The following is a 27,334-nucleotide window of genomic DNA, read 5'->3' as shown; positions in this document are numbered from 1 at the left end:
TTGCTTTACTCTAAAATTGTTGACTGCATTAGTGAAAAGTAATATCTTGTGAAATATGATGTTTAAGATTTCTGTGATGCTGTATGATCCTTATCTCATATCCTTATAGAAAGAGAGAGAGAGAGAAAAAATGGCAGGGGATTCATTGAACCATGTAGATCAAAGTTTGGTGCAATCTGGAGAAAACAACCACTAAAACTTAGATGTCAAACTTGCTTTTTGATGGTAAACGATGAGCAGAATTCAAACATTTGATTTCAAATTCAGAATTGCAGTAATTTTAGTCAATGATGCTAGATATTAGGGATATCATTTGACAAGAAAAATAAATGAAAATATGCTATTGATCAGCTTGTTTGGGAAACAAATGCATCAACATTTGTTAGTTAAGCTAGAAATGCTTCAAGGAACACACAATTTTATGTTTCATGATATATGATCAGTTTGATCATATTTAATGCAGCAAGAACTGAAAACAAAATAGTATTCTTTTATTCCCCTGGTGAAATGCTCAACAGGTTAATTTCACTCTGAATTGAATGATTACCTTTTTTTTTTTCTCTCCAATAGAATTTTGCATTATGAGTTTGTTTTCAGGAGTCATCATAAACTACTCGTGACCATATTTCTGATGTTTTATGGGAAAAACGACCTAAGAAGTTGTTCATCAAAGACTGGTTTTCTAACATGGTTACTATAAGCTTATTCTCTTTTATCTGTGCAAAAATGTCTGTCCAAAATGACATAATTGTTATTTAACCTCATTCTTACATCCCGGATCTAGCACTTCTTTATTTTACCAAATCCGGTAAAATAAAGAAGTACAAACACGGTACTAATGTACTATTGGTTGACCAACCAACCTCCTGTGTATGGGCTCAACATTAAAAAAAAAAAAGAAAAAAGAAGCAGCATGTGACAGAAGGAACTCGAGGTCAAAGAGTGTTAGATTTGATTATAGTGTCGGAGGGCGTTTCAGTTAAAGACGTAACTATTCTGCCATGCAGTGCTCACTTGGGAAGTGACTAAGTTTATGAATGTTCCATTCAGAAAAAGTTACATGCTGAACTACAAAGCAGGAAATTATGACCAACTTAGGAGTATACTGAGTTCATTGGAATGGGATCAGGTGATGGATGGGAAGAATATCGACAGTCCATGGGAAACATTTTAAACAATACTTAAATGATGCGATATCAGAATGTGTCCCAAGAGTTCGAAGAATAAATAGGGTAGGAGTCAAATAGATGTGTAATCTTATTAAGCAAGAGATTCATAAGAAATGGATGATGTGGAAGGAATACTGTGTGCATTAGGATGATGTCTATAATGAAAATTATAAGCAGCAGGCTAGAATAATCATAACTGTTGTAAGGAAAGCAAAGTCTGAGTATGAAAAGAAACCGGGCAAATTTTAATTGCAGCAAATCTATCGATATGCTGCAATTAAAAGAAAATGAAAATGCAGATGCCGTGAGGTTTGCAGATGCAGAAGAGGTTGTTCAATTAATGAGTGCCCATTTTGTTAAAAGATATCAACTTGGTGTATGGGATTGAGCTCACTTCTACCTCTTCATTGGATGAAGAAACTCGTGTATGAGGATGAGGTATTAGAGATGTTGCACAAGCTGAAAAAGAATTCAGCAATAGAGACTGATGGGATATCAGCGAGTATGCTAAAAGAGTGTTCAGCTGAACTGGCTATACCTTTGACCAGGCTGTTTAATATAAGTCTCAGAATAGGGAAGATTCTGCAATCATGGAAAGAACGTATGGTAATTCCATTGCATAAGGCTGGTGCAAAGACCAATGTATGAAACTATTGACCAATTAGTATCTCAGGAGTGGTGGTGAAGATTTGGGGAAAAATTATACTTTTCATACCTTGATACTTTTGGATTTTGCTAAGACTTTTGACAGAATACAGCATGGTAGACTGTTGCATAAATTGGAGAATATGGGTTTGGATCATAGAATATTAGCATGGATCAGAGTAAGGCTGACTCACTGATATCAAAAAGTGGTATTGGGTGGGGTGGGGGGGGGGGGTCTGCAAGATTTAAGGTAACCAGTGATGTACCATAAGGATCAGTGCTTGGTCCACTGTTATTCAATCTATATATATTAATGATATTGGAAAGGATTCGAAAAGCAACATACAGCTATTTGCTGATGATCCAGAGATAGGTAGGGTAATGCTGATATGCAGTACTTGCAGAATGATTTGAATAGGCTGGAATTGTGGGCATGAGAAAATGGGTGTCAGTCAACATCAGTAAATGTAAAGTCATGCGCTTCGGCATGATTAGATATCCAGTGTCGTATTATATTGGGATTATACTTGAAGAAACTGATGAGGTAGGGATCTTGGAGTGTTAATAGGTAGAAAGTTGAAGTTCAGGGGCCATGTAGAAAAGATTGCAAATACAACTCAAAAGATAATTATTACAATGCAGAAATGAACATTCATATGTAAAGATAAGGATATTATTTTTCCTCCTTCCAAGTGATATGAGTGAGACTTACGAACTTCTGAAAGGGTAATACATGATTTCAATTGATGGAATTTTGTTGAGTATGATAGCTGGTGCATGTAGTATGTGGCCTCCCTCAATGAGGTCCTAACTCCCTGGAGGTCTCTCTTAATAATAATAATAATAATAATAATAATAAATGATATACTGATAAATCTTATTAGGCAAACATTTATTATTGTTTAAAAATGATTGGATATCTCCTTTCAAGCTGTGAGCTCTACCATCAGTAGTATATCATTGGTACCTAACTTAAACAACAGTATTCTCTCAGAACAAAACCTTATGGTGCACTTTTTTATCACATTCTCCATCAAGAATGCCCTCCATACACAACTTTGTGTCCATCTTCAAACCATTTGTTTCCAGTTATTGCTTTCTGATGTAGGGACTTACTAGCATGATATTTCCCTAAGATCTAATACCAAAAAACTGCCACAGTGTAAGTTGTGCAAAGTTGTCCAGAATGTCAGTTAAGAATCTAGCAGTCATTATTTCATTTACTGTGGTCCATAACATGAATAGCACCTAAACTTTGTTGGTCTGTTACTTCTTGATTTCATTGTTCGGATACTCAAGTAAAAAAGTATTCCTTCTGCATTCTAACTCGTGGAGAAAGCATTTTTTATCCCTTGAAATTCTATTTAGAGATCTGTGCTTGGATAATTGCTATTTAATTTGACATCAATGATATAGGAAATGGTTTGATGGGAATTCAGTTGCTTACTGATGATGCAAACTACAGTATTCTGTAATACTTAATCAGTGTAGAGAGCTTGCATAATGATTTCAATATGCTGATCAGAGTGCAAAGTTACATGCTTTGAAATGAAAAGATTACAGAGCTTGTAATCTTTTCATACTACATTGATGGAATGGAACTGTACTCCAAGTAACTAGTTATTTGGGATGTTAGTTGTTGGGAATTGAAGCTCAGAGGATATATTCAAAAGTGACTAGTGATATGGCCACATCTAAATTAGTGCACAGGTCTAGTCACATTCAGTTTTGTAGTGATGAGAAGGTGATGGAGAAGATCCAAAGGGAAGGAAAGCTACAAGGATAGATTGAGGATTTGTGGGTTGCAGAAGTTGGCTAATAGGCAGAAAAGACAGGATATCATAGAAACATTTTAGTTGCAAAAAAAAAGGTTTTATAGGATTGATGATGTTACATCCATTAAAATATGAGTGCGGTCTGAAAAGTTCTCGGCCCCGACCATAGATGGCAACACTATCGACAAGATTTTTTTTTTCTAAGTTGAAACATCTGTCATAAGCGACCATGTGAAATTGCAAGTCATTCTATCAAGTAATTTGTTTTATACACCTGTCCGAAGGAAAAGTGTTGTCTGTATCCCTTGAAATGATAAAATTGAGTATCGTACATTTATAAAATTCTTTGTAAAAGAAGGTTTAACGGCAAAAGAAATTCATTCGAAGTTCAAAAAAAATTTATGGGCACTCTTCTCCTTCATTTTCAACAATTAAGAAATGGGCTGCTGAGTTTAAACGTGGCTGTACCATTCTTGAAGATGATCCACGTAAAGGACGTCCAAAAAAGTGTAACAGCACCAGAAATTATTGATCAAGTTCATGATATGGTATTGGATGACCAGCGAGTCAAAGTGCGTGAAATTGCTGAGACTATAGGCATTTCAAAAGAATGTGTAAGATATATTTTGCCCGAAGAATTGCACATGAAAAAGCTTTGCACAAAATGCTGCGTTTGCTCACAGATCAAAAACGCACTCGCATGAAAATCTCTGAACAGTGCTTGGAGCATTTTCACAAGAATAAAACTAATTTTGTGCATCGATTTTTACTATGGATGAGACTTGGATTCACCATTACACACCAGAATCCAAACAGCAGTCAAAACAGTGGTCAGAAGCTGGTTGTTCAGTTCCAAGAAAGACAAAGTCTGTTCCACCAGCAGGAAAGGTCGTGACATCGGGGTTTTGGGATGCTAAAGGCATTTTGTTTATTAATTATCTTGAAAAGGGTAAAACAATAGCCAGGGGAATATTATTCCAATCTTTTAACCAGACTAGACGAAAAAATTTGTGAGTAAAGACCCGGTCTGCAGAAGAAAAAACTCATCTTTCATCAGGCCAATGCAGCTGCCCACAAAGGTGTTTTGGCAGTGGAAAAATTAAGGGATCTGCACTATGAATTGTTGGATCATCCACTCTATTCCCCAGATTTGGCTCCCTCTGACTTCTATCTCTTCCCAAAACTAAAACTTGCTTGCTGGTCAGCATTTTTCTTTAATTGCAGCTGTAGAGGGATATTTTGCAGATCTTACTGAGAACCACTACAGAGGGCATGATAATGGCACTGGAACATTGCTGGAATAAATGTATTAGTCTTTCAGGAGATTATGTTGAAAAATTAAAATAATTTTGAAATTATAAATTAGTTTTTTCATTGTTAGGCCGAAAATTTTTCGGACCACCCTCGTATTTTCATCCCTTGACTAAAGGGGACAGAATAATTGGTTGTCCATGAAAATTGAATAAAAGTTGGATTACCAGAAAATTCAAATAAATTTTTCACTTCAGGAGTGGCAGATATGTGGAAAGGGATGTCGCAGTGTGTTGTGTGAGGGCTGTGTTGATGAATGCTTTAAGTAAAGGTAGAATATGAATTGTGTGGATAGTCTTATCTTTCCACAGTGAGGCATCAGACTGCATGGAGATTCTTATGCAATAATAGACTTCACATAAGAATAGACTTGATTAATAGATTTAATATACTACTCTGATAACAGCTGCTTAACCCGTAATTGAAACCAACCGGCATCCTTCATATCCAGATGTGTTCATTAGATGAGAAGAGTGTCTAGCATGGCATCCTTTTCTTATGAATCTCTTGCTTAATAAGATTAAACAAGAGAATTGCTTTCCATACAACAGTTGTGACAATTCTAGCCTGCTGCTTATAATTTTCATTATAGACATCATCCTTATGCACATGGTATTCCTTCCACATCATCCATTTCTTACGAATCTCTTGCTTAATAAGATTACACATCCATTTGCCTCCTACCCTATTTATTCTTTGAACTCTTGGAACACGTTCTGATGTCGCATCATTTAACAAGTTCACTGCCAACTATGAGTATCCTCGTAGTTGGTAAACCAGCTACACAAGCCAGTTACGAGTATACTCGTATGATACTTACCGCCGGCAACGAGATTACCGTACTGACCTTGAAGAAGTGAAAATGCTTGGCTTGTGGAGCTAGCATCAAAACTGTGTATTCTCATAGATGGTATATGCTCTGCACAAGCCAACTACGAGTATACTCTTATGACACTGACCTCCGGCAACGAGATTACCGTACTGACCTCGAAGAAGTGAAATTGCTCAGCGTACAGGGGACAGACTATGGCGAAGTAGCGTGGCAGCGAACGTGTTAAGTATTGTTTAAATGTTTCCCATGCACTGCTGTCAATATTCTTCCCATCCTTCACCCGATCTCATTCCACTGAACTCAGTATACTCCTCAGTGTACTGAGGAGTATACTGAGTTCAGTGGATGCCGATGGTTCTTCGGCATGAAACTCTTCGATTTCGATCTTCAAGTTTCGTACCTGGCTCAAAAGAATACAGGATTTACTGTCTTTCTTAACTTAACTATAATCAAATCTAACACTCTTGACCTCAAGTTCTTTCTGTCACATCTGCTTGAGGAAGTTGTCCCGCAACAGCTCAATAAATGCATTTTCATTCTTCTCACGAGATTCTACTGCTACCCAATCAATATTTGGATAATTAAAATCTCCCATTATGATTACTCTTTTCACACTCATCTTTTCTATTTGGTGATGCATTTCTAGCAACCGATCCACCAGATCTGTAACAACAGACAGCCCACTATGTAATTGATCTTGTTGGATTCCACCTCACAATACATGGCTTCATACTCACTGCCACTTGAAATACTGTTAGTAGTAAGTACTACAATCATAGGTCTCAACTCTAACTGGATTTAAGTTATCTGATATCATTAGCAGCACGCTCCCCTCCTCTCCTATCCTTCCTAAAAATAGTGTACTCCTTACACTTCATACGTTAGTATGTCTGATTCTGATAGCCAGGTCTCATTAACGCCTACAATCCAAGGTTCCAACATATTGACTAAGGCAAAAAACGCTATCCCTTTGTTTCTAATACTCCTAGCATTCGTGTACAAACATAATAATCTACTTGCATGCTCTTTTGTATACTGCAGTCTGCATGAGACAGTTGGAGACAACTTACAGATCTCTATTCTTCTCTAATGCCTTATACATGTAGACATCTTTGCACATGTTTGATGGGTCTGAGCTGGACAAACACAAAGTCAAAATTGTTCTCTCCTCGTCAACATTTCCATGTAAAAGCCCCTTCCCGTTATTGACACAGTTATATAACATTGTCGCTCTTACACTCACATTCTCACCATTCCTCCCTTTGTAATTTAGTTTCGCTGACTTTCTCTGTTAGGTCTCATACCAGTTAATAGTTTTTCTAGACTACTGATACCAAACACATTTAGGTGTAAGCCACTCCTATTATACAAATCCAATCTTCCCTCGCTCTCACTCCACACATCCAAAAACTCGCTTCCATTCCTTCTACAAGGGTTATAAGGGCATGATGAGTTAGCTGGTCTCACATGCAGTCAGCAGTGTTTTTCCTCCTGGATCCACAAATCAACATTATACACAGTACATGCAGTCTCATAGCTTTAGATCCTTTCAGGCCATAAAACAGGGGATTGTTTGTTTAGGAACAAGTAACTTGTATGTTAGTAAGACAGGTTTAAATGAAGATATGCAAATGTTTGCACATGAAAGTTGCAGATAATTATTCAAAGTAGATATTATGGTGTTACAAGTCGATCTTAATAGACTGTGTGAGTAAGCAAGTGAGTACAGCTTACTCACACAGCGAGTAACGTTTGTGTTAAGTATAAGGTTTTGAAATGTAGTACTCAAGGATGAAATGCATAGTGTACAACTAACTACTAAGAAAGTTTTGAAGTCGATGGAAGTTATAAGAGAACATTGCTAGAATTGTAAAGACATTGCAATGGATTGACAATGATAAGGAGGGACCTTCACGTGCAGAAGCTATACGTTATGTTTCTATTCTAATAAGTCCATCCTTTGGGCACCTGTTTGTCACTTGCAGTACTGATCCTTTTCATTTTTCATCTGATTCTGTTCTTCTCTTCCCATATTCTTCTGTCTCCTTCTACTAAAGCTTTTTCACTAGTCTGTCTTCCAGGCCACCATCACTGGGATCGAGTGCCCTGCTACCATGCTTGATATGGGTTCTGACCTATAGATGTGCAGAAAAGGTGATCCCGATGATCATGCACTGCTTTGGTCCTCCCTGCTTTGCTAAGGCCAGCAGTCTTTGATTATTCATCATTGTTCATTTGGTTAGTGGCCTTGCTTGCAAGGGTCAAGATTTGCATTAAGTCTACAGTAGCGAACAAATTAATCCGAATACTCGTGTTTTAGAAAAATTCTAATTTCACAAGAAAATAAGTAAAAAAATTAAAGTCCAACTCTACCTAATAATTTATATGTACTCCTCTGTTCCTAATAAGTTTGTTAATTCCCTTAGGCATGGACTCTACCAATGTAGAACACGCTTTTCTTATTTCTGCATCTCGAAACCATACTTTTATAATGAATTGTATTAAGTTATCCTTTGTATCACAATTTAATTTTTCAAGTCTCTTTTTCACTATGGCCCACAAATTTTCTATTGGGTTAATGTCAGGAGAGTTACCTGCCACTGAAGCATGTTGTGATTTTTTGAGGAACACTTTGGTTTTTTTGAAGTGCAGCATGGAACAAGATTCTGTTGGAAGATGAGTTCTTTGTCTTTCTGGATCTGTGGGACCACTCTTTTTTCCAATATTTTTATGTATTGGCCACTTTTCATCATACTATCAACAGATACAAGTGATTCTGGACTATCATGTGCTAAACAACCCCAGAACATCTTTTTAGCCAGGTGTTTAGGAGCTTGTTGGAGGTGGGCAGGAGAAATCTTCTCAGTTGCTGATTTGTGAACATGTTACTTATTTTCCTGGACAAAGAAATGGCTCTCATCTAAGAATATGATCTTCCATTTCTCAGCTGTTCATCTTTGTACACTTTTGCCTACTGAAGCCTCTTTTTCTATGTAGCCTTCATCAATAGTTGTTTCTTTTTTGCTCTGTGGGTAGTCTTCCCTGCTTCCAATAAATTTTTGACGGACTGTCATGTCAGAAGCAATAATCCTACTAGCTGCCAGATCTCTATTTAAGCCTACAGCAAACAATCTTGGATTCATTTTGCTTTTCCTAACTAGTAAACGATCTTGAGTAAGTGTAGTTTTCCTTTTTCACCCACATTTTCATTTTCTCTCAGGAGAAAAAGGTACTTGTCTTCCTAAACTCTTTAAAATTGCATTAGCAGTGCCCAAACCAACACCACACTCATTGGCAATTTGTCTTTGAGTCATGGATGTGTCATAAGAAAGAGTACATATTTTTGAATGCTTTCTTGTGTGTATCTATTTTATAGCTACACAAAAAGAATAAAACACTGTGAATGCCAACTTGTTTATACTATTAAAAATACACAACACTATTAATAAATATTGTAGAGATAGTTAAAAAGTTAAAACATGCAGCACTCAACAAAATAGTGAACTAGAACCAAAATTTTGAACTGAAACAAAAACCAAACCACAACCAAAAACTTGAATAAAATTTGGCTTGTTCAGATTAATTTGTTCACTACTGTATTTTCCCATAAGGTGGAGCTCAGTGTTGCTGTAGTACTCATATAACATTTGGGGTAACCTTATTTGTCCTACTTCCCAGCACATTTGTTACTTGACGGATAAGGGACTTCAGTGTGTGTGGCTGTGTGGTCTGTAGGTTGGAGATCTTTGGTACCTAACTAAAAATCCCTATGAGCATGAATCCTTCATTCTCATGTTTTTTTTTAGTGGGGGGAGAGAGAGTTCTTAAAAGACCCCAGTGAAGTACAGATAATGTGATACTTCACCTGAAAACAGAAATAAGAAACAAAATCTCTGACACATGCAACAGGTAAACAGCCAGAGAAATATCACACTTCATTTTTATTCAGAAGGGTTTAAAAGGATGGGTAAGATCTCCCAAAATAGTTTTAAAAAAATAGTACATTGTAGTGATAATCTTGTAGAAACATACAAGAGGGAGTTAAATTTACTGTTTCAAAATGCATATTAGCATGGAATTAAAGTGATATTAATCACATGTTTAGTTTGGTTTACTCAGTTGATAATGGACAGGAATCAACAGATATGTTTGCCAATTTGCCCTATGGTGAGGGGATTTTGCCAACTGGAGAGTAGCTGCAGATTGGACAAAACAGAATATTTTTCCCTTAATAAAAAATAACTTTCTAAATATATGCAGAAAGCATTTTACCTTGGGTATAATAAATGTTAAAGATACCAAGCTATTTTAAACCTGGTTTTACATTTCCATTTCCCAAGTAAGCAAACAGACAAACAAGTCAACTCATGGTAAAAGTAGATATAAGCTCTGATCACTAATCTTAATATTTACCCTTAATGCAAAGCACATCTCCTGGACGAGATGTATGATGCTTTGTATTAAAGGCAAGGGGCCACTACCCAGACCAGTTTCGACCTTTATTGAGGTCTCTTCATTGGGGGCCAGGCTAGAAATACCAAGATTTTAGTAATAAAGTAAAATACTTATAAAATATCATAGTATTTTACCAGATAAGTAAAATACTTATCTGGTAAAATACTTATAAGTTCTTTATTACTAAAATCTTGGTATTTCTAGCCTGGCTCCCACTGATGAGACCTCAATAAAGGTCGAAACCGGTCTGGGTAGTGGCCCCTTGCCTTTAATACAAAGCATCATACATCTCGTCCAGGACATGTGCTTTGCATTAAGGGTAAATATTAAGATTAGTGATCAGAGCTTATTCTATTTTTACCATGAGTTGCCTTGGTCTTGGACTATGTGCAGGGTCAGCTAGACTTGCAACACTTGCAGGAACAAACTTGACTTGTTTGTTTGTTTGTTTGTTTGCTTAGTTGGGAAATGGAGTAAAACCAGGTTTAAAATAGCTTGGTATGGTATCTTTAACATTTCTAAATATATATTTTTTAAAATTTTAACAAAACATGAAGAATATGCATGATATTGAGGACCATTCTCATTTCAAAAATGAATGCAAAGAAATCAAATCGCACCCCCCCCCAAAAAAAACAAAAAACTGTTGTTTTTTGCTGTTCTGACTATTATTCTCCAAAAATGGTTTTAAAAATGTGCCAGTAACCTGTATAAACATTGCAACAAAATGATTAAAAAAAAAAAACTATATAGCAGAAGATATCCTCAAGATATTTGTGTAGTTCATTTATAATTCAGTTTGCCATAATTCATAGTAATATGATATCTTAAAAACAAAAAGTAATTTAATTTTAACAGCTTGAAAATTGTGCACATCCAGCAAGTGTCACCAAAGACCTGTGCCTAATCATTTATAACAGAGATGCTAGGACTGGGCCAAGGTAAGTACTTCTTCACTTAAATATTAAATTAGTAGTCCACATCCTCTTCAATCCTAATTTCTACAAACATTTTCTAAAGAAAATCTTATTTAATCATTTTTTAAGAAAAGTGCCATTTCCAAAATTATTTCACATTTAAGAATAGCCAACAGTCTGACTATCCAACCCGCAGACTCTGGGTTTGAATTCTACTGTAGGCATACATACTGAATTTACTTTGGTAGTAGATGAATTTTAATGCATAGTGTGAGGGACACCACCACCACCCTGGCATGATTATTTATAATCAATGGATAGTAAAGTACTTTTTGTTGGTAAATTAGCTGATGAATAATATTTAAAACATAAAAATTGAAAGTTCATTGATGTGCAAAAGAAGGTTACAACCTTTAGACAGTACAAGCAGTACCCAATTTATGCTAATTTGGAGTTATGGATGATATTGGGAAAGGTTCTAATTAACTAGAAACTTTATGCAATCAGTAAAAGACCAGGTGATATGAGCAGTTGCACCCACCTGCCAATTCATTTTAAACTGGCTACATCAGCTGTGAACACAATCTGGATCATTGAAATCCACTATTATAAATATCTTTTAAATTGTTTTTATAATTATGGTTAAATTTATGATTTTCTTCATGCTTGTTTTGTTTATGGCATTTACCATGACTGATTTATTTAAAATTTCACTGTAGTACTCAATGTTATATTATAAGCACATCTAGTTTATACAGTAAACTTCTATTAGATACATTTAGTTTTGGAGGTCAGTCCAACCTATAATAGTTTCAATTTATGGATAGTCCACTAAAACACAACCCATAAGTGTAGAAAGTATTTTTAACTTGGGTATAGTTATGTTAAAGATACCAAAGATACTAAAGTTTGTGCCTGCAATTTATGCAGGACTAGCTGATCCCACAGGTAGTTCAAGACCAAGGCAACTCGTGGTAAAAGTGGAGCAAGCTCTGATCACTAATCTTAATATTTACCCTTAATGCCAAAACACATCTCCAAGAAGGGGATGTATGATGTTTTGTATTAAAGGCAAGGGGCCACTACCCAGACCGGTTTCGACCTTTATTGAGGTAGAATGGGAGTTCATGTCTCTCATCATTGGCCTTTGGAGAATAAAGCATGCTGAGGATCAACAGACAGTAAAAGAGGAGTATGATATAAGATAGAGTAGGATAGTAGGAGGTAAAAAGAGGCCTCAGTCAACCTGTTTAGCCTTATTGGCTAATTGGTCTGTAACATCATCATCAAATTCCTGCCATGTACCCACAAGGGGTGTACAGGATATGATAGTACTACATGAAAAAATTATATCATTACTAACTTCCTATCTACAATTTTCCTCCAAATCAGTCTGTTACTTGTCAAGACTCCAACATTATCAGATCTTATATTTCTATCGTCTAAGGCACTTTGTACCGTATCAATCCACCTATATCTTGGTCTTCCTCTGGATCGTTTTGCTGCCAACCTGGCAGAGAACACTTGTTTTGCTAATCTTTCCTCGCCCATTCTGTTTAGGTGACCATACCACCTGAGATTAGCTCTGCTAACACATTCCTGGATGCTGACAATATCAAGGTCTTTCCTAATATCCTCATTTTTAATATGATATTGCCACTGATGCCATCTGTTCACGCCTATAAACTTTCTCAGGACTCTCATATCTGCAGTCTCTAGTCTTTGGCCAAGTGTTTTACTTCTGACCCAGCTCTCAGATCCATAAGTTAAAACTCGTTTGAACACTGTCTTGTATACAGCTAATTTAGTGTTCCGACTAATTTCTCTCTTATTCCATATGAATTTATTCAATTGACTTCCCACCATACCAGCTTTGCTGATTCTGTTGTCTATTTCTATATTTAATTTACCATCTTCAGTAAAAATCGTGCCTAAGTAGCTGAAATGTTTTACTTGTTCCACAGGTTCTCCATTCACAAGACAGTTGACATTTTCAATGATTCTACCTATTTTCATTGTCTTTGTCTTTTTATTGCTGACCTTCATACCATATCTATTACAACAACTATTCAATTTAGTCAGAGAATCCTGCAGACTTGTAGCGGATTTATTTAGAAGTATAACATCATCCGCATAAAGCAAAGAGCTGACATTAACATCTCCAATTCTGATATCATGTTTAATACCACTTTCCTTCATAATGTGATCCATATAGATAATGAATAACAGAGGGGATAACGTACATCCTTGTCTCACACCAGATTTAACATTAAACCATCTTCCTGTACTTCCTTCAATTCTAACTGCTGACTTACAACTCAAATAAAGACTGAGTATTGCTTGATATAATGCCCCATTAACACCATATAACTGCAGCGTATTGAATAGCTTCTCTCTTGGCACCTTATCATATGCCTTTTCCAAATCGACAAAACTTAAATACAGATCTTTGTTATATTCCCATGCTTTCTCGACTATTTGTCGTAAAGTGAAGATCTGATCCTGACAGCCTCTGTTTGGCCTGAATCCAGCTTGATCTTCACCAAGCTTTTCTTCCACAATTCTTCTCAACGGTTTCTCAAGTATACTTGCATAGATCTTGCCAGGAACACTCAGTAGGGAAATACCTCTGTAATTCTCACATTCAGTTTTATTTCCCTTTTTATATATGGGTTCTATGAGAGCTTTACTCCAATCATCGGGAATTCGTCCCTCTGTCCAGGCTTTCTGAACTATGCAGTGCAGCCACTGTAAGACTCTTATACCACCATACTTCAGCATTTCTGGTCGAATATCATCTACTCCAGCTGCCTTTCCACATTTCAAGCCTTTGATGGCTTTTTCTACTTCAAGTATGGATATGTATTCCTGACTGCATGCCTGGTCAGTGTTTTTTACCACTGTGCTATCATCACTGCTTGTTTCATTTAGCAGTTTTTCAAAGTAATTACTCCATACTTCAAGAATATCTTTTCCTGCAGTTTTCATGTCACTTTTATCATCTCTAACTCCTTTTACAGGACTCTTTCCTCCATTCCTAAGCTTCTTCAACAACCTCCAGAATATTTTGCCACCTTCTTGATATTTATTTTCTATATTCTTGCCAAATTCCTCCTATGACTTTTGTTTAGCTAGTTTTACACACTGTTTAGCATTCTTGCATTTGTCTCTATATTCTCTAAGAGCACAAGCTGACTTATTTGACAGGAACTTTTGATATGCTTTCTTCTTTTCCTTCACTGCCTCTTTAACTTCCTGTGTCCACCAGGGAGTTCTGATTTTTTTATCCTTGCACACAACCTCACCACATGCCTCTCTGGCAGAATCAATCAATGTTTCCTTCAGAGTTTGCCACTGAATCTCCAGTGTTTGATTCCTGTTCTCAAACTCTTTCATTTTTTCTTCAATAATCTTTGTGTATTTTAGTCTACAGTTCACATCTGAGAGCTGCTGAACTTTTATTCGCTTTAAAACTTTCTTACATGTTATTCTTTTCAATATGAAATTCAATTTTATCCTGCTCAAGACTAAATAGTGATCACTTTCAATTTCAAATCCTCTGTACACTCTGGTGTCCTGCACCAGGGAGAAAACATCACTATCAACAATAACATAGTCAATGAGACTTTTCTTATTCCTAGCCTCTTCTCTCCATGTGAATTTGTGCACATTTTTATGTTGGAACATGGTGTTAGTAATAACCAGTCCATGTCCTGAGCAGAAATCCAACAGATATTTGCCATTATTATTAGCTTTGCTCTTTTCTCCAAATTTTCCCAAAATATTTTTATATGTCTCACAATCATTTCCTACTCTGCTATTTAGATCCCCAACAAGGACCAACTTTTCGTTTTTCATTGTGACAGTTGCTTTTTCTAAAGCCTCAAAAAATTCCTCCACTTCTACCTTAGTAGAACCTTCTGTGGTGGGACCATAGGCACAAATAAGTCTCATTGTCCAGTTCCCCATTCTCATATTTGCCCACATTACTCTACTTGAGACTGACTGCCATTCAAGAAGATTAGCCTCGTATTTTGTGTTGAATACTATGGCTACTCCTTCTTTTCCTTGATTGTCATTGCCTGAATATAACAATTTGTATTTATTGGTCAGAAAGATCTCACCAGTTTTGGTCTTTTTTTGTTTCAGTCACCCCTATTATGTCGATCTGGTACTTATCTAATTCCTCAGCTAGCTCCATTTCTTTGCCATTCAGGCTTCTTACAATGTCTCACAATCATTTCCTACTCTGCTATTTAGATCCCCAACAAGGACCAACTATTCGTTTTTCATTGTGACAGTTGCTTTTTCTAAAGCCTCAAAAAATTCCTCCACTTCTACCTTAGTAGAACCTTCTGTGGTGGGACCATAGGCACAAATAAGTCTCATTGTCCAGTTCCCCATTCTCATATTTGCCCACATTACTCTACTTGAGACTGACTGCCATTCAAGAAGATTAGCCTCGTATTTTGTGTTGAATACTATGGCTACTCCTTCTTTTCCTTGATTGTCATTGCCTGAATATAACAATTTGTATTTATTGGTCAGAAAGATCTCACCAGTTTTGGTCTTTTTTTGTTTCAGTCACCCCTATTATGTCGATCTGGTACCTATCTAATTCCTCAGCTAGCTCCATTTCTTTGCCATTCAGGCTTCTTACGTTGATAGTACCGATCTTTAACTCTGGTGATGTTGAGTTGGGGTTGGTTTTCAGATTTGTTCCAGTAGCTGACTTATCGCTGTTCGCCCTGGTTCCCTGGCAAAAATAACGGGGGCCTTGTTTAACCGGGCGATGCCCCAGCTGGCATGAAATTTTGTCATGTTGTACCATCATTTTTTATTTTGGTTTAACCAATAAGAATACAATTTGGGCGGCTAAATCCCAAATTGCCAGCCTATCCTCGTTCGTTCAGTATCCAAGCAGATACCCAACAGGGTGCACCATGAGAAGGTGAGGATTGGACATTAGGTCTGTAACATATAATCTCAATTTATCTGTTCAGAAAAAAGGTTAAACATAGACTTTTGTCTATAGTTCACATATTATTTTATCTAAAGTAATGATTTACTCCAGTGTTAATGGAGGTTCTTTTTTATGTTACTAGATATAATATCCTTATTTTTATTCCAGGTAAATATTATTTTTTTTTTTTTTTTTTTTTTTTTTTTTTTTTTTTTTTTTAAGACAAGATGTAAATAATAGGAGTTATTTAAATATTTATTTTAAATCTGAAATAACAGGACTCAAGGTCCGGTAAGTAGGAATGAATAGGAACTTACTGAGTAACTTGTATATCTGGTACCACTGGGACTTAGAATGGGGAAGAGACTGGCCCGGGAGATGCCGTTCACGAGGAGCGGCACTGCCTCGCAGTAAGCTTTTGCCGCCCGGGTTCTCATCTCCCCCCCCTTGTTTGGAGTAAAGAAACCGTGCCAGCGAAAGCTTTGTGGCTAGGGGAGACAGAGTGGTTATACTTTTTCCTGGGGTGTGTGTGTGGGGGGGGGATGGTGGGTTTTTTGGGTTCTAAAGAGATATACAGGGCTTGATGCGTCCCTGTATAAGAAAGCATATTGTCGGTGGTTTGCAGTATTGATTCACAAATTTAAAGTCTCCTAGTAAGTGCCTTTCTTGTGCAAGAAATTTGGGTAAGTAGAAAAAGAAACCTTTTTCTTATTCTTGCATACATTAAATTTGCGTCTCGTACCTGGGATTTTTTCCGTACTTTCCAGATGTGATATTTTAGTACATTGATTAGGAAGATAGCGAACTTTTGGGTTTTTTGGACTGGTGGCGGGAATTGTAGTCGTACGACCTCTTCTACTGTCAGCATGGGGATTCCCAATGCTGTGCTGAGTCTCCGCCAGATGCGTTGGGCTGGTGGGCAAAAAATAAAAGAAGTGGTCCACTGTTTCCACATCCCGGCAGACATCGCAGAATGGGTCGCATGGGTTAGGTACATACCGGGATTTCACCTGTTTCACAGGGAGCCGGCCGTAGGCTATTCTCCAGGCTAGATCCCGATGAAAAGGCTGTCCCCAGCTATTTTTGATGTTTCTGAAGAGAATTTCATTATTTGTACTAAGATTGGGTGTATCATGCCTGGAAAGTTGGAAGAAATCCCAGTATACTGCTTTGGGTTTGTGTGTGAGGATTGCTATTCCTCTGTCTCTGAGTGTTGTGATCGATTTCACTACTGTACGGTACCACTTGGGCACCCCCCTTGCGCAGGGTCCAGCATAGTCCGTGATCCCAAAGAGGGGGAGGAAAAGTCCTATAAAATATCTAATTAGTAGGCCAGAAATGTGGTCGGAGTTTAAGGCCTTCCGTACGGTTTTGAACGTGTTTGCTTGTAGCAAGCTTTTGTGATCGGGCAGAGCATAACCCCCTTCTTCCTGTTTGAGTTGTAGGTATTCTTTCTTTACTTCGCGTTTTCTCCCATTCCAGAAGAAATCCAGGAGTTCTTTTGATAACTTATTTTCTTGTGCCAGCGTGATGCCTGTGATATTGACAGTGTGCATCAGCATTGGGGTGACAATTGTTTTTATTACTGTCGCTCTGCCATAAAAGGAGAAGAAGGTTGGTTTGAACAGTCTTATCCTTTCCCTGCTTGTCTCCTGCAATTTTTGGATTGGTAGTGCTAGGGTCTGAAAAGGGCACGCCTAGTATAGTTAGGGGCTGTGTCTGTAGCGTTAAACCGTAGGGAAGTCCAGTGCTATGGAAATTTCCGAAACTTTTGATTTTGGTTTTTTGTGCGTTAACACGAAGACCACTGACTATGCTGAATTTTTGCAGCGTGTGCAGATAGATATAGATGGACTCAGAGTCTCTGAGTGTAGCCACTACATCGTCCGCATATGCCACTATTTTGCATTGTCTGGAGCCTTGGGTCAGTGGAATACCGTTAATTGTGGGAGTGTTATCAATTCTTTTGATTAGGGGTTCTAATACTAGGGAGAAGAGGAGGGGGCTTAGCGGGCAGCCTTGCCTAACCCCTCTCTTTATGCGGATTGGTTCTGTTAGAAACCCATTAATAGATAGTTGGGTCGTGGCTTCCGCATACATGTTTTTAATTGTACGCCGAAGTCTCGGGCCCACGCCTGTTTTTTGTAGGATGTTCTGCAAGTACCTGTGGTTGACGCTGTCAAACGCTTTCTCCAGGTCGGTGGAGAGAAGTGCCAGGGGGTATTTTTTCTCTTTGGCCAGTTTGATCAAGTCTCTTAAGAAAAAGAGATTGAATTCCATAGATCTACCAGGGATCCCGAAGACCTGTGAGCTTGTTATTCTTTTTTCGATACCGCCCTTAAGGCGCGTGCAGATAATTTTTGCAAAAATCTTGTAGTCTACGTTGGTTAGGGAGATTGGACGCCAGTTATTCAACAAAGTCCGATCTCGGTCTTTCTTGGGGATAAAGATGGTGTGGCTCTTAACGAATTCCTCGGGGATGTTTCCCGAAGTGAGGAATTCGTTAAAGATGTTTATTAACGCTGCCAATGCAAATTCCCAGATAGATCTATAGAATTCTATCCCCAGTCCGTCTGGCCCTGGGGTCTTCTTTGTTTTCATCATTCTGCACATGGCCTTTAATTCTGCTGCAGTTATCGGCCTGTCCTGCAGGGCACTAAGATGATCGGGAAAACGTGTTGCGTCCCACTCACTGAAGTCATCCGTGCCCTGCCGGTCAGAGAAGATACCGATATACTGCTGATGAAAGTGACGGAGTATTTCGTGGGTTGAGCATAAAATCTGGCCCTTCTCCTCGATCTGGTGAATCGTTTTCTCATCATTAGCCGCCACCCGTTGTTGGTTGTAGAATGCAGCGGAAGGTGTTTCCAAATGTCTGAGATAGAGTCTCGTTCGAAAGTCAAGGTCCTCGACTCTACTCTGCCGCTCTTGCTGCAGTTCCATTTCTACTTGTCTGATGAGATCTCTGCAGGGAACTCCGCTCCGTTCGTTTGTCCGGTACCAGCCGAGTTCCCTGTAGAGATCCCTCAGCCATTTGTGTTGTTGGTAGGCCCTTTCACGTCTGCATTTTTGGAACAGTTCCCTAGCCTGCCTCTTGAAGGTCAGCCAGTTTTCCCAGTCCCAGTTGGTGTTTGTCCATCTGTCACAGAGGTTCTGTAGCTGGTTGCTGAAAACACTGGGGAAGGTGGGAGGGAGCCTCCAAGGACCTCTGGCTATTTCCATCACCTCTGGGAGTGTGATTTTTAGTATGACCATCTTGTGGTCGGTTGTCAAGTAATGCACTGCGGTGTGACGTATCCTCTGAACATATTGTTCCAAGTTTTGGGACACGTACACCCTGTCTAGTCTTGTCGATATCTGGCCGCGGCACCACGTAGTTTCTACTTTGGCGGAGTTATTCCGCCTCCAGATATCGACGAGGTCAAAATTTATACAGCATCGATTTAAAGCGGCAATGCCGCCAGTTCCGGTGTTTGCGTTCCTGCCTATTTTGTCTAGACGTGTGTCTTCCACACAGTTCCAGTCTCCTGCAACTATTAGGTGTTCTGCTCCCAGGAGATAGTTTTCAAGGGCAGAGAAGAAACCAATTCTGTGGTATGGACTGTTCGGGGCATAAACTGCAGCAAGTCGGATGGTACGGCCACCGTACTTCCAGTCCACCGTTACTAGGCGTCCTGTGGCGTCTTTTTGGACGTTGAAGAACCCCCCCCCCGCGATTGGGGGGCGAATTAGTATCCCCACCCCTCGCGAGTGAGCGTCCCCGAAGCACCAGTAGCTGCTGACCGGATAGCTTCTTGAGAAGTTCTCCACGTCCCAATGCTTATAGAAATGGGTTTCTTGTATCAGGAGGATATTAATTTTGTGTGTTAACATTAGCCTCCAGACAGCGCTTTGCGCAAAGGGGTTGCGTAGTCCGTTAGTGTTTAAAGTTGCGATTTTAACTTCCATGGTGGTGTTAGAATGAGGGGGGGGGGCATTATCTGGTGTTTGTTTTATGAAAGCCGGTTCTGGTTCCTCGTCGGAGCTGGTTGCACTTTGAGCATCCGAGACAATGACGAGCCTGTCTGTAGAGTCCCTGTCTTCGTCAGAGTCCATTTCGTGGACTTGGGGTTGTGCCAATTGATCCATTACTGGGGGTAGGCTCTCTAACATTGTTATGTCATTGTCGAGGGGCTTTGCACCTATTGTTCGACATTGACTTGTGGTCTCTGTTTCGTCCTCCGATGACATCATGCTACTTTGTTTCACTTTTTTCTTTTCCTGTGATTCCGTTTCTCTTGCGTGCTTTGTTGGGGCGCTGGGTGTGACCTCTTCCTCTTTCCTGCGAGCTTCATGGTTTGTGTGTGGCGGCTTGCCTTGGGTATCTTTGGGGTTTTCGTTTCCGTTGCTGCTTCCTCTTCAGCCTGTTGGCCAAGCTCCGGAAAATCGCTCCTTGATACTTTCTCAGGGTTCCCGATGGGCGTAGCCCTAATCGGTGTTATGGTTCCTCCTATTGCTTCTGAGTGTGTCCTGTTCGGACATGTGTCCACTTTGTGGGTCAGAGCCCCACACTTAAGACAGGGTTCTGTACAGCTTTCTATTTTATGCTTTGATGATTTGCAATTTCTGCATTGTATTCGAGGGCAATCTGCCCCAAGGTGTTCCTCCGAGTTACATCTAAAGCACCTTTTTTTCACACCTGGGTAGTTCACCATTACCCTCGTTCCCCCCAAAAAAACAAAATTGGGGACTTCTTTTTTCATGTCAATCTGGATTTCAACGTCTCCTGTTTTCCATCCTTAATAGTTGGCGTGCTCAAGTGCTTTAATCTCGTGGATTTCCCCCCATTGACTGAAGAATTTCTTGACTTCAGGTTCATTCTCTAGGTATTCTAGTGGAAACCTGGTTATTTTTAGCGTTTTGCGTAGGCTTCCTACGAGGAATGGTCTGATTGTTTGTCCACAACAAATAAAACCCTCTAGTAATTTCTTTTTTGTTAGGTCTTTTTTGACCACTACTTGAAATCTATTGTTCTCGTATGGTATGAATCCGTATATATTTTCAGCCCCTACTGTCTCGATTAGAGCTCCCGCTAACGTCCGCTGATCTACAGGCTTCGTGAGCTCGATACCGAGCGTCTTAGTTCTAGGCAAAAAATGCGACATAGTTATAGAAATTCCTGACTACTAATTGCAGAGAGGGGATGTAAGGGAGGGCAAAGTCGAGGAACGCAGGGCGTTCCTCGCGGCAAACAAAGCGAGACCAGAAAATGTGGGCAAAACAACAGATAAGGAGAAAAAAAAAGAGAAAGAGGTCTTACCAAAGCTTGGGTTCTACAGAGGAATCTGAGAATGGAGCTCTCTCTTCGGGCCGCAGGAACTGGATCCTCTTTTGGACTGGTAGGCACAGGCTCTTTCTTCTTCGAACTGGAGCTCTCTTTCATGTCTTGGCGAATAAGTCTCATCAGTGGCAGCTAGGCTAGAAATACCAGGATTTAGTAATACCGAGCTTGTAAGTATTTTACCAAAACAAGTTACCATAAGGTGTTATAACCTTATTAAATAAACCTTTTACATTCGACCTTTATTGAGGTCTCATCAGTGGGAGCCAGGCTAGAAACCGGTCTGGGTAGTGGCCCCTTGCCTTTAATACAAAACATCATACATCCCCTTCTTGGAGATGTGTTTTGGCATTAAGGGTAAATATTAAGATTAGTGATCAGAGCTTGCTCCACTTTTACCACGAGTTGCCTTGGTCTTGCACTACCTGTGGGATCAGCTAGTCCTGTATAAATTGCAGGCGCAAACTTGACATTTGTCTTTTTGCTTACTTGGAAAAAATGGAGTAAAACCAGGTTTAAAATTGCTTGGTATCTTTAACATACACAACCCATAAGTCAAGACTGCTTGTAATTAAAGTAAGACTCAAATTAGAATAAAGTGAAAATAAAAAGATTATAATCAAAGTTAAAAATAGAGACCACCAGATGCAATCTTTCATCATCATCAAATTGCTGACATGTACCTTAAGTGCATTCACAGGATATTATGACAGTACTTAATTAAAAAAAGTGACATAATTGTGAACTTCTTGTTGACAGTTTTCCTCCAATATTATCTCATCTTATATTTCTGTCTTCTAAGTCACTCCCATTCTGTTTAAATGACAATACCACCTGAGATTAATCTTGATTACACATTCATAAATGCTAACAATGTCAAGTAGTACTTTCCTAATATCCTCATTTTCAATAGGATACTGCCATTGATGTCATCTGTTCGCTCTCTTAATCTTTCTCAGAACTCTTATATCCATGGCCTTCAGCCTTTTTTTCAAGTGTTTATTTCTAACTCAGCTCTCAGATATTTAAAATTGCTTTGAATACTGTCTTGTATACAGCTAGTTCAGTGTTTTGACTATTTTCTCTGTTATTCTATATAAATTTGTTCACTTGACTTCCTGCCATACCAGCTTTGCTAAATTCTCTCTGTCATTCCATATTCAATTTGCCATCTTCACTAAAAATTGTGCCCAATGAGCTGTAATGTTTCACTTGCTCTAGGTTTCCTGTTTTAGGATGCAGTTAATGTTTTCAGTGTTTCTTCCTATTTTCATTGTGTTTGTCCTTCTGTTGTTCACTTTTATACCAATTCTCTTGCACAAGTTATTCAATTTAGTCAGGGAATCTTGCAGACTTGTACTGGATTTATTTAGGAGCATAACATCATCTGCATTAAGTAAAGAACTGAGAATCTCAAATTTTGATATCTGGTTTAATACCACTTTCCTTCATAATGGTATCCATATAGCGATGAATAACAGCAGATATAATGTACACCCTTGTCTCACATCTGATTTAACATCTTCCTATACCTCCTTCAATTTTAACTGCTTAATTTCAACTCAGATATAGACTATGTTTTGCTGAGTGTTCCTGGCAAGATCTATGCAAGTATACTTGAGAAACGGTTGAGAAGAATTGTGGAAGAAAAGCTTGGTGAAGAACAAGCTGGATTCAGGCCAAATAGAGGCTGTCAGGATCAGATCTTCACTTTACGACAAATAGTCGAGAAAGCATGGGAATATAACAAAGATCTGTATTTAAGTTTTGTCGATTTGGAAAAGGCATATGACAAGGTGCCAAGAGAGAAGCTATTCAATACGCTGCAGTTATATGGTGTCAATGGGGCATTATATCAAGCAATACTTAGTCTTTATTTGAGTTGTGAGTCAGCAGTTAGAATTGAAGGAAGTACAGGAAGATGGTTTAATGTTAAATCTGGTGTGAGACAAGGATGTACATTATCCCCTCTGTTATTCATTATCTATATGGATCACATTATGAAGGAATGTGGTATTAAACCTGATATCAAAATTGGAGATGTTAATGTCAGCTCTTTGCTTTATGCGGATGATGTTATACTTCTAAATAAATCCGCTACAAGTCTGCAAGATTCTCTGACTAAATTGAATAGCTGTTGTAATAGATATGGTATGAAGGTCAGCAATAAAAAGACAAAGACAATGAAAATAGGCAGAATCATTGAAAATGTCAACTGTGTTGTGAACGGAGAACCTGTGGAACAAGTAAAACATTTCAGCTACTTAGGCACAATTTTTACTGAAGATGGTAAACTAAATATAGAAATAGACAACAGAATCAGCAAAGCTGGTATGGTGGGAAGTCAATTGAATAAATTCATATGGAATAAGAAAGAAATTAGTCGGAACACTAAATTAGCTGTATACAAGACTGTGTTCAAACCAATTTTAACTTATGGATCTGAGAGCTGGGTCAGAAGTAAAACACTTGACCAAAGACTAGAGACCGCAGATATGAGAGTCCTGAGAAAGATTAGAGGCGTGAACAGATGGCATCAATGGCAATATCATATTAAAAATGAGGATATTAGGAAAGAACTTGACATTGTCAGCATCCAGGAATGCGTTAGCAGAGCTAATCTCAGATGGTATGGTCACTTAAATAGAATGGGAGAGGAAAGATTAGCAAAACAAGTGTTCTCTGCCAGGTTGGCAGGAAAACGACCCAGAGGAAGACCAAGATATAGGTGGATTGATACGGTACAAAGTGCCTTAGACGATAGAAATATAAGATCTGATAATGTTGGAGTCTTGACAAGTAACAGACTGATTTGGAGGAAAATTGTAGATAGGAAGTTAGTAATGATGTAATTTTTTCGTGTAGTACTGTCATATCCTGTACACCCCTTGAGGGTACATGGCAGGAATTTGATGATTTGATGATGGTCTGTTTAGTTTGGACAAGAGGAATGGATATACTGTGATACTTTTTGGACTTTGATAAGACTTTTGATAAATGAATGACTGACAGATATCAAAAGTGGTATATGGGGAATGTAAGTCTACAAGACTGAAAGACCAGTGGTGTACCAAGAGGAACAGGTCATAGTCCATTATTATTCAATCTTTACATTAATGACATTTGGAGAGAAATGACACATGATATACAGTTATTTGCTGATGATGAAAAGATAGGTAACATAATCAGAAATGCAGTTGAATGCAATACTTGCAAAATCACTTCAATAGGTTGGAATTATTGCAACCTAAAATATAATAGTACTAAGTTAAATATTAGTACTATTAGAAAAGTTATGCACTTTGATGTCATAACTTTATGACTTTATGTTTGGTGGGAGTTTGCTAGAAGAAACTAGCAATACTCCCACCCAACCAGTTTCTCCCACAGAAACTTGACAAACTAGGAATCTTCGTGTTTTAGTAGTTGTCATATAACATGATGTGTACGTATAAGAAAGTCGAGTCATTTTGTCTCTTTACGAGGAATTGTATGACCTCCCTTCCACTTTTCCACAGCCAGTTCTGGTTTCTGTGGCGATCCCAATACAGTAGAGAGAGAGAGAGAGAGAGAGAGAGAGTGTGTTGAAGATGATATTAGGTGATGATATTAGAAGATGATGTGAAATACAGATTATTAAGACAGATTGAGAATTTGTGGACTGCAGACTCCTAGTAGTTAGAAGAAAAAGGGGTGACATGATTGTAACTTACAAACTTCTGAAAGAGTCATACAAAATAACAGTAGATGGAATTGTTCATTTTATGGAGAAGACAAGATGGGCATCCATGGAAGTTGAAAATGAATACATTCAAGAAGAGGGTGAGATCTAGATTTTTTTTTTTCTCATAGAGTGTTGTGTGATTTGAATTGGTTGCCTTTGGAAGTGTTGAGTGCAAGCATTGTGAATGAATTCAAGAAAAGTTATGACAGCATGAGTGGTTTATGTGTGGCCTCCCTTGACGAGTCCCTGATTCCCAGGAGCTTATAATCTTTTCATTTAATTTTCATTAAATGTTTCATTTAATTACACATTAAGACCCTGGGAGTTTCTCCATGTCTGGATGCTTTCATCTGATCAGGCAATTTCTTTTTTGGTCCTGCCACTTTAATAACAAACTGATCAAATCATATTCTGTGTGGGCTTAAATCAAAAACAAGCATGATTGCACAACATAATGAAATAACTTGCTCGCTGGAGCATCAATAGGTTAAAAAAGGCCTTGCTGATTTTGCCAGGGAACTAGAGCAGACAAAAGTCAGGTACTGAACCACCATCACACACAGTGCTCATCAAACCATGCCTTAAACTCATTCTGTGTGTATCCATCCACAACTCTCTCAGGCTATTCATTCACTCACCCAAAACTCTCCACTCAAAGAACCTGCTCCTTACTTTGCTCACACTCTCTTCTTATAGTTTCCAGCAATGGCTCTTGTTCCCTCCCCCATTCAATGAAAAAATTATTTCTTCCATCTTAACCTGCTAACAACTGGCTGACTTATATGTCTCAATCATATCCTTTCTCCTCTTATCCACAAAGGTTTTGGAAATTGCATTCCCTCAATCTATCTTCATATCCTCATTACCATGAATACTAGGTGACGAATTCTGTGCATAATAATCCATATGAGACTGATCAAAGCCTTATGTGATGGAACTATGTATTCCTTGTTTCTGCATGTCAAAGTCCTTCACATGATTGCCATTATTTGATGCGATTACTTTACACTTGTTCAACGTTATCCCTGAACTTACGTCATTGTGCACCACAGCTCCTAGATCTCTCATCTCTTCTATATCCTGTAGAGTTTCCTCATTAAGTGTATAATTTGCATCCCATCATTGCTTACCAAACTTCAGAAGCTTATGTGGTGCCGCATTGAACTGAAGGTTCCACTTACCTGCCCATTCGTACAATCTGTTCAAGTCTTCCTGTAAGGCCACAATATCTGCTCGAGTCCTCATTCATCTCTCTAATTTTGCATCATCTGCAAATAGTTGCATATCTCCAGTTAAAACCATCCTTTTATCATTAATCATCATCATGCATATCAAGGATTTAGGCCTAGCATGGCCTGTTCCGGCCTTAGAGGTCATCGTTTAAGAGGACATCCTAGTTTTCTTTTTCCTGATGGCTTGTATTTTAAGGCTTGTTTTGGTAATCTTTCTGTTTTCATTCTTTGAACGTGTTCCATCCATTTATGTTTATATTTTTTAATTTTTTCTATTACTGGTTCTTGGTTTAATTCTTTCATAATTTCTTCATTTCTTTTGTGATCAAATAGGGTATACTTTGCAGTTTTTCTCATAAACTTCATTTCTGCTGTTGTTAATCTTTGTTTGTCTTTTTGTTTTATTGTCCAGATTTCGCTTCCATACATTAAGACTGGTAGGGCTAATGTATTGTATACTTTTAGTCTGGTTTATTTTTGAACTAGGTTTGGTTTAAATATAGAGTTAATTACACCTGTTATTTTTAAATATTTTGCAATTTCTATGTTTATATCTTTTTCATTTTCATATGTGATTACATCCTAGGTAGTTAAAGGAATTCACCTGTTCTACGATCTTGTTATCTATTACTATTTTAGTTCTTGCTGGATCTTGTCCTTTAAAGGCCATAGTTTTTGATTTTTCTTGTTGATATTATCATACCATAATCTTTGGATATCTCATTTAGATCTAATATAGCTTTCTGTAGTTTATCTTCAGAATTTGTAATTATTATTTGGTCGTCGGCAAAGAGGAGAGTGTTTAAGTTTACTGTAGGAGAAAGTTTAATTCCTTGATGTAAATTTTTATTCCATTTTATTATTATTTCATTTAAGTAGATATTAAAAAGAGTTGCTGAGAGGGGACATCCCTGTTGGACCCCTTGGTTTATCTCTCTCGTATATGATAGCTCATGATTTAATCTTATTTGTATTTGCTTATTTTCATATA

General features: G+C 38.1%; 1 protein-coding gene across 4 annotated transcripts in view; it reads left to right on the top strand.

The window, feature by feature from the left end:
- Positions 1-27,334, top strand: part of unc-104 (kinesin family member unc-104) — a 942,286-nt gene that overhangs the window by 707,233 nt on the left and 207,719 nt on the right. For all 4 annotated transcript variants that reach the window (XM_090394094.1, XM_090394092.1, XM_090394093.1 and 1 more), the window contains exon 36: positions 11,046-11,128. In XM_090394094.1, coding sequence (XP_090250220.1) covers positions 11,046-11,128 — 83 coding nt within the window. The remainder of the gene's footprint in view (positions 1-11,045; positions 11,129-27,334) is intronic.

The sequence above is a fragment of the Typopeltis vanoorti genome, chromosome 6 (assembly GCF_054136105.1).
Source record: "Typopeltis vanoorti isolate ZY-2024b chromosome 6, IOZ_Tvanoo_1.0, whole genome shotgun sequence".
NCBI classification, from domain to species: Eukaryota; Metazoa; Arthropoda; class Arachnida; order Uropygi; family Thelyphonidae; genus Typopeltis; species Typopeltis vanoorti.
Note: the sequence above shows the minus strand (reverse complement) of the source record. Positions and strands in the feature narration are given on the sequence as shown.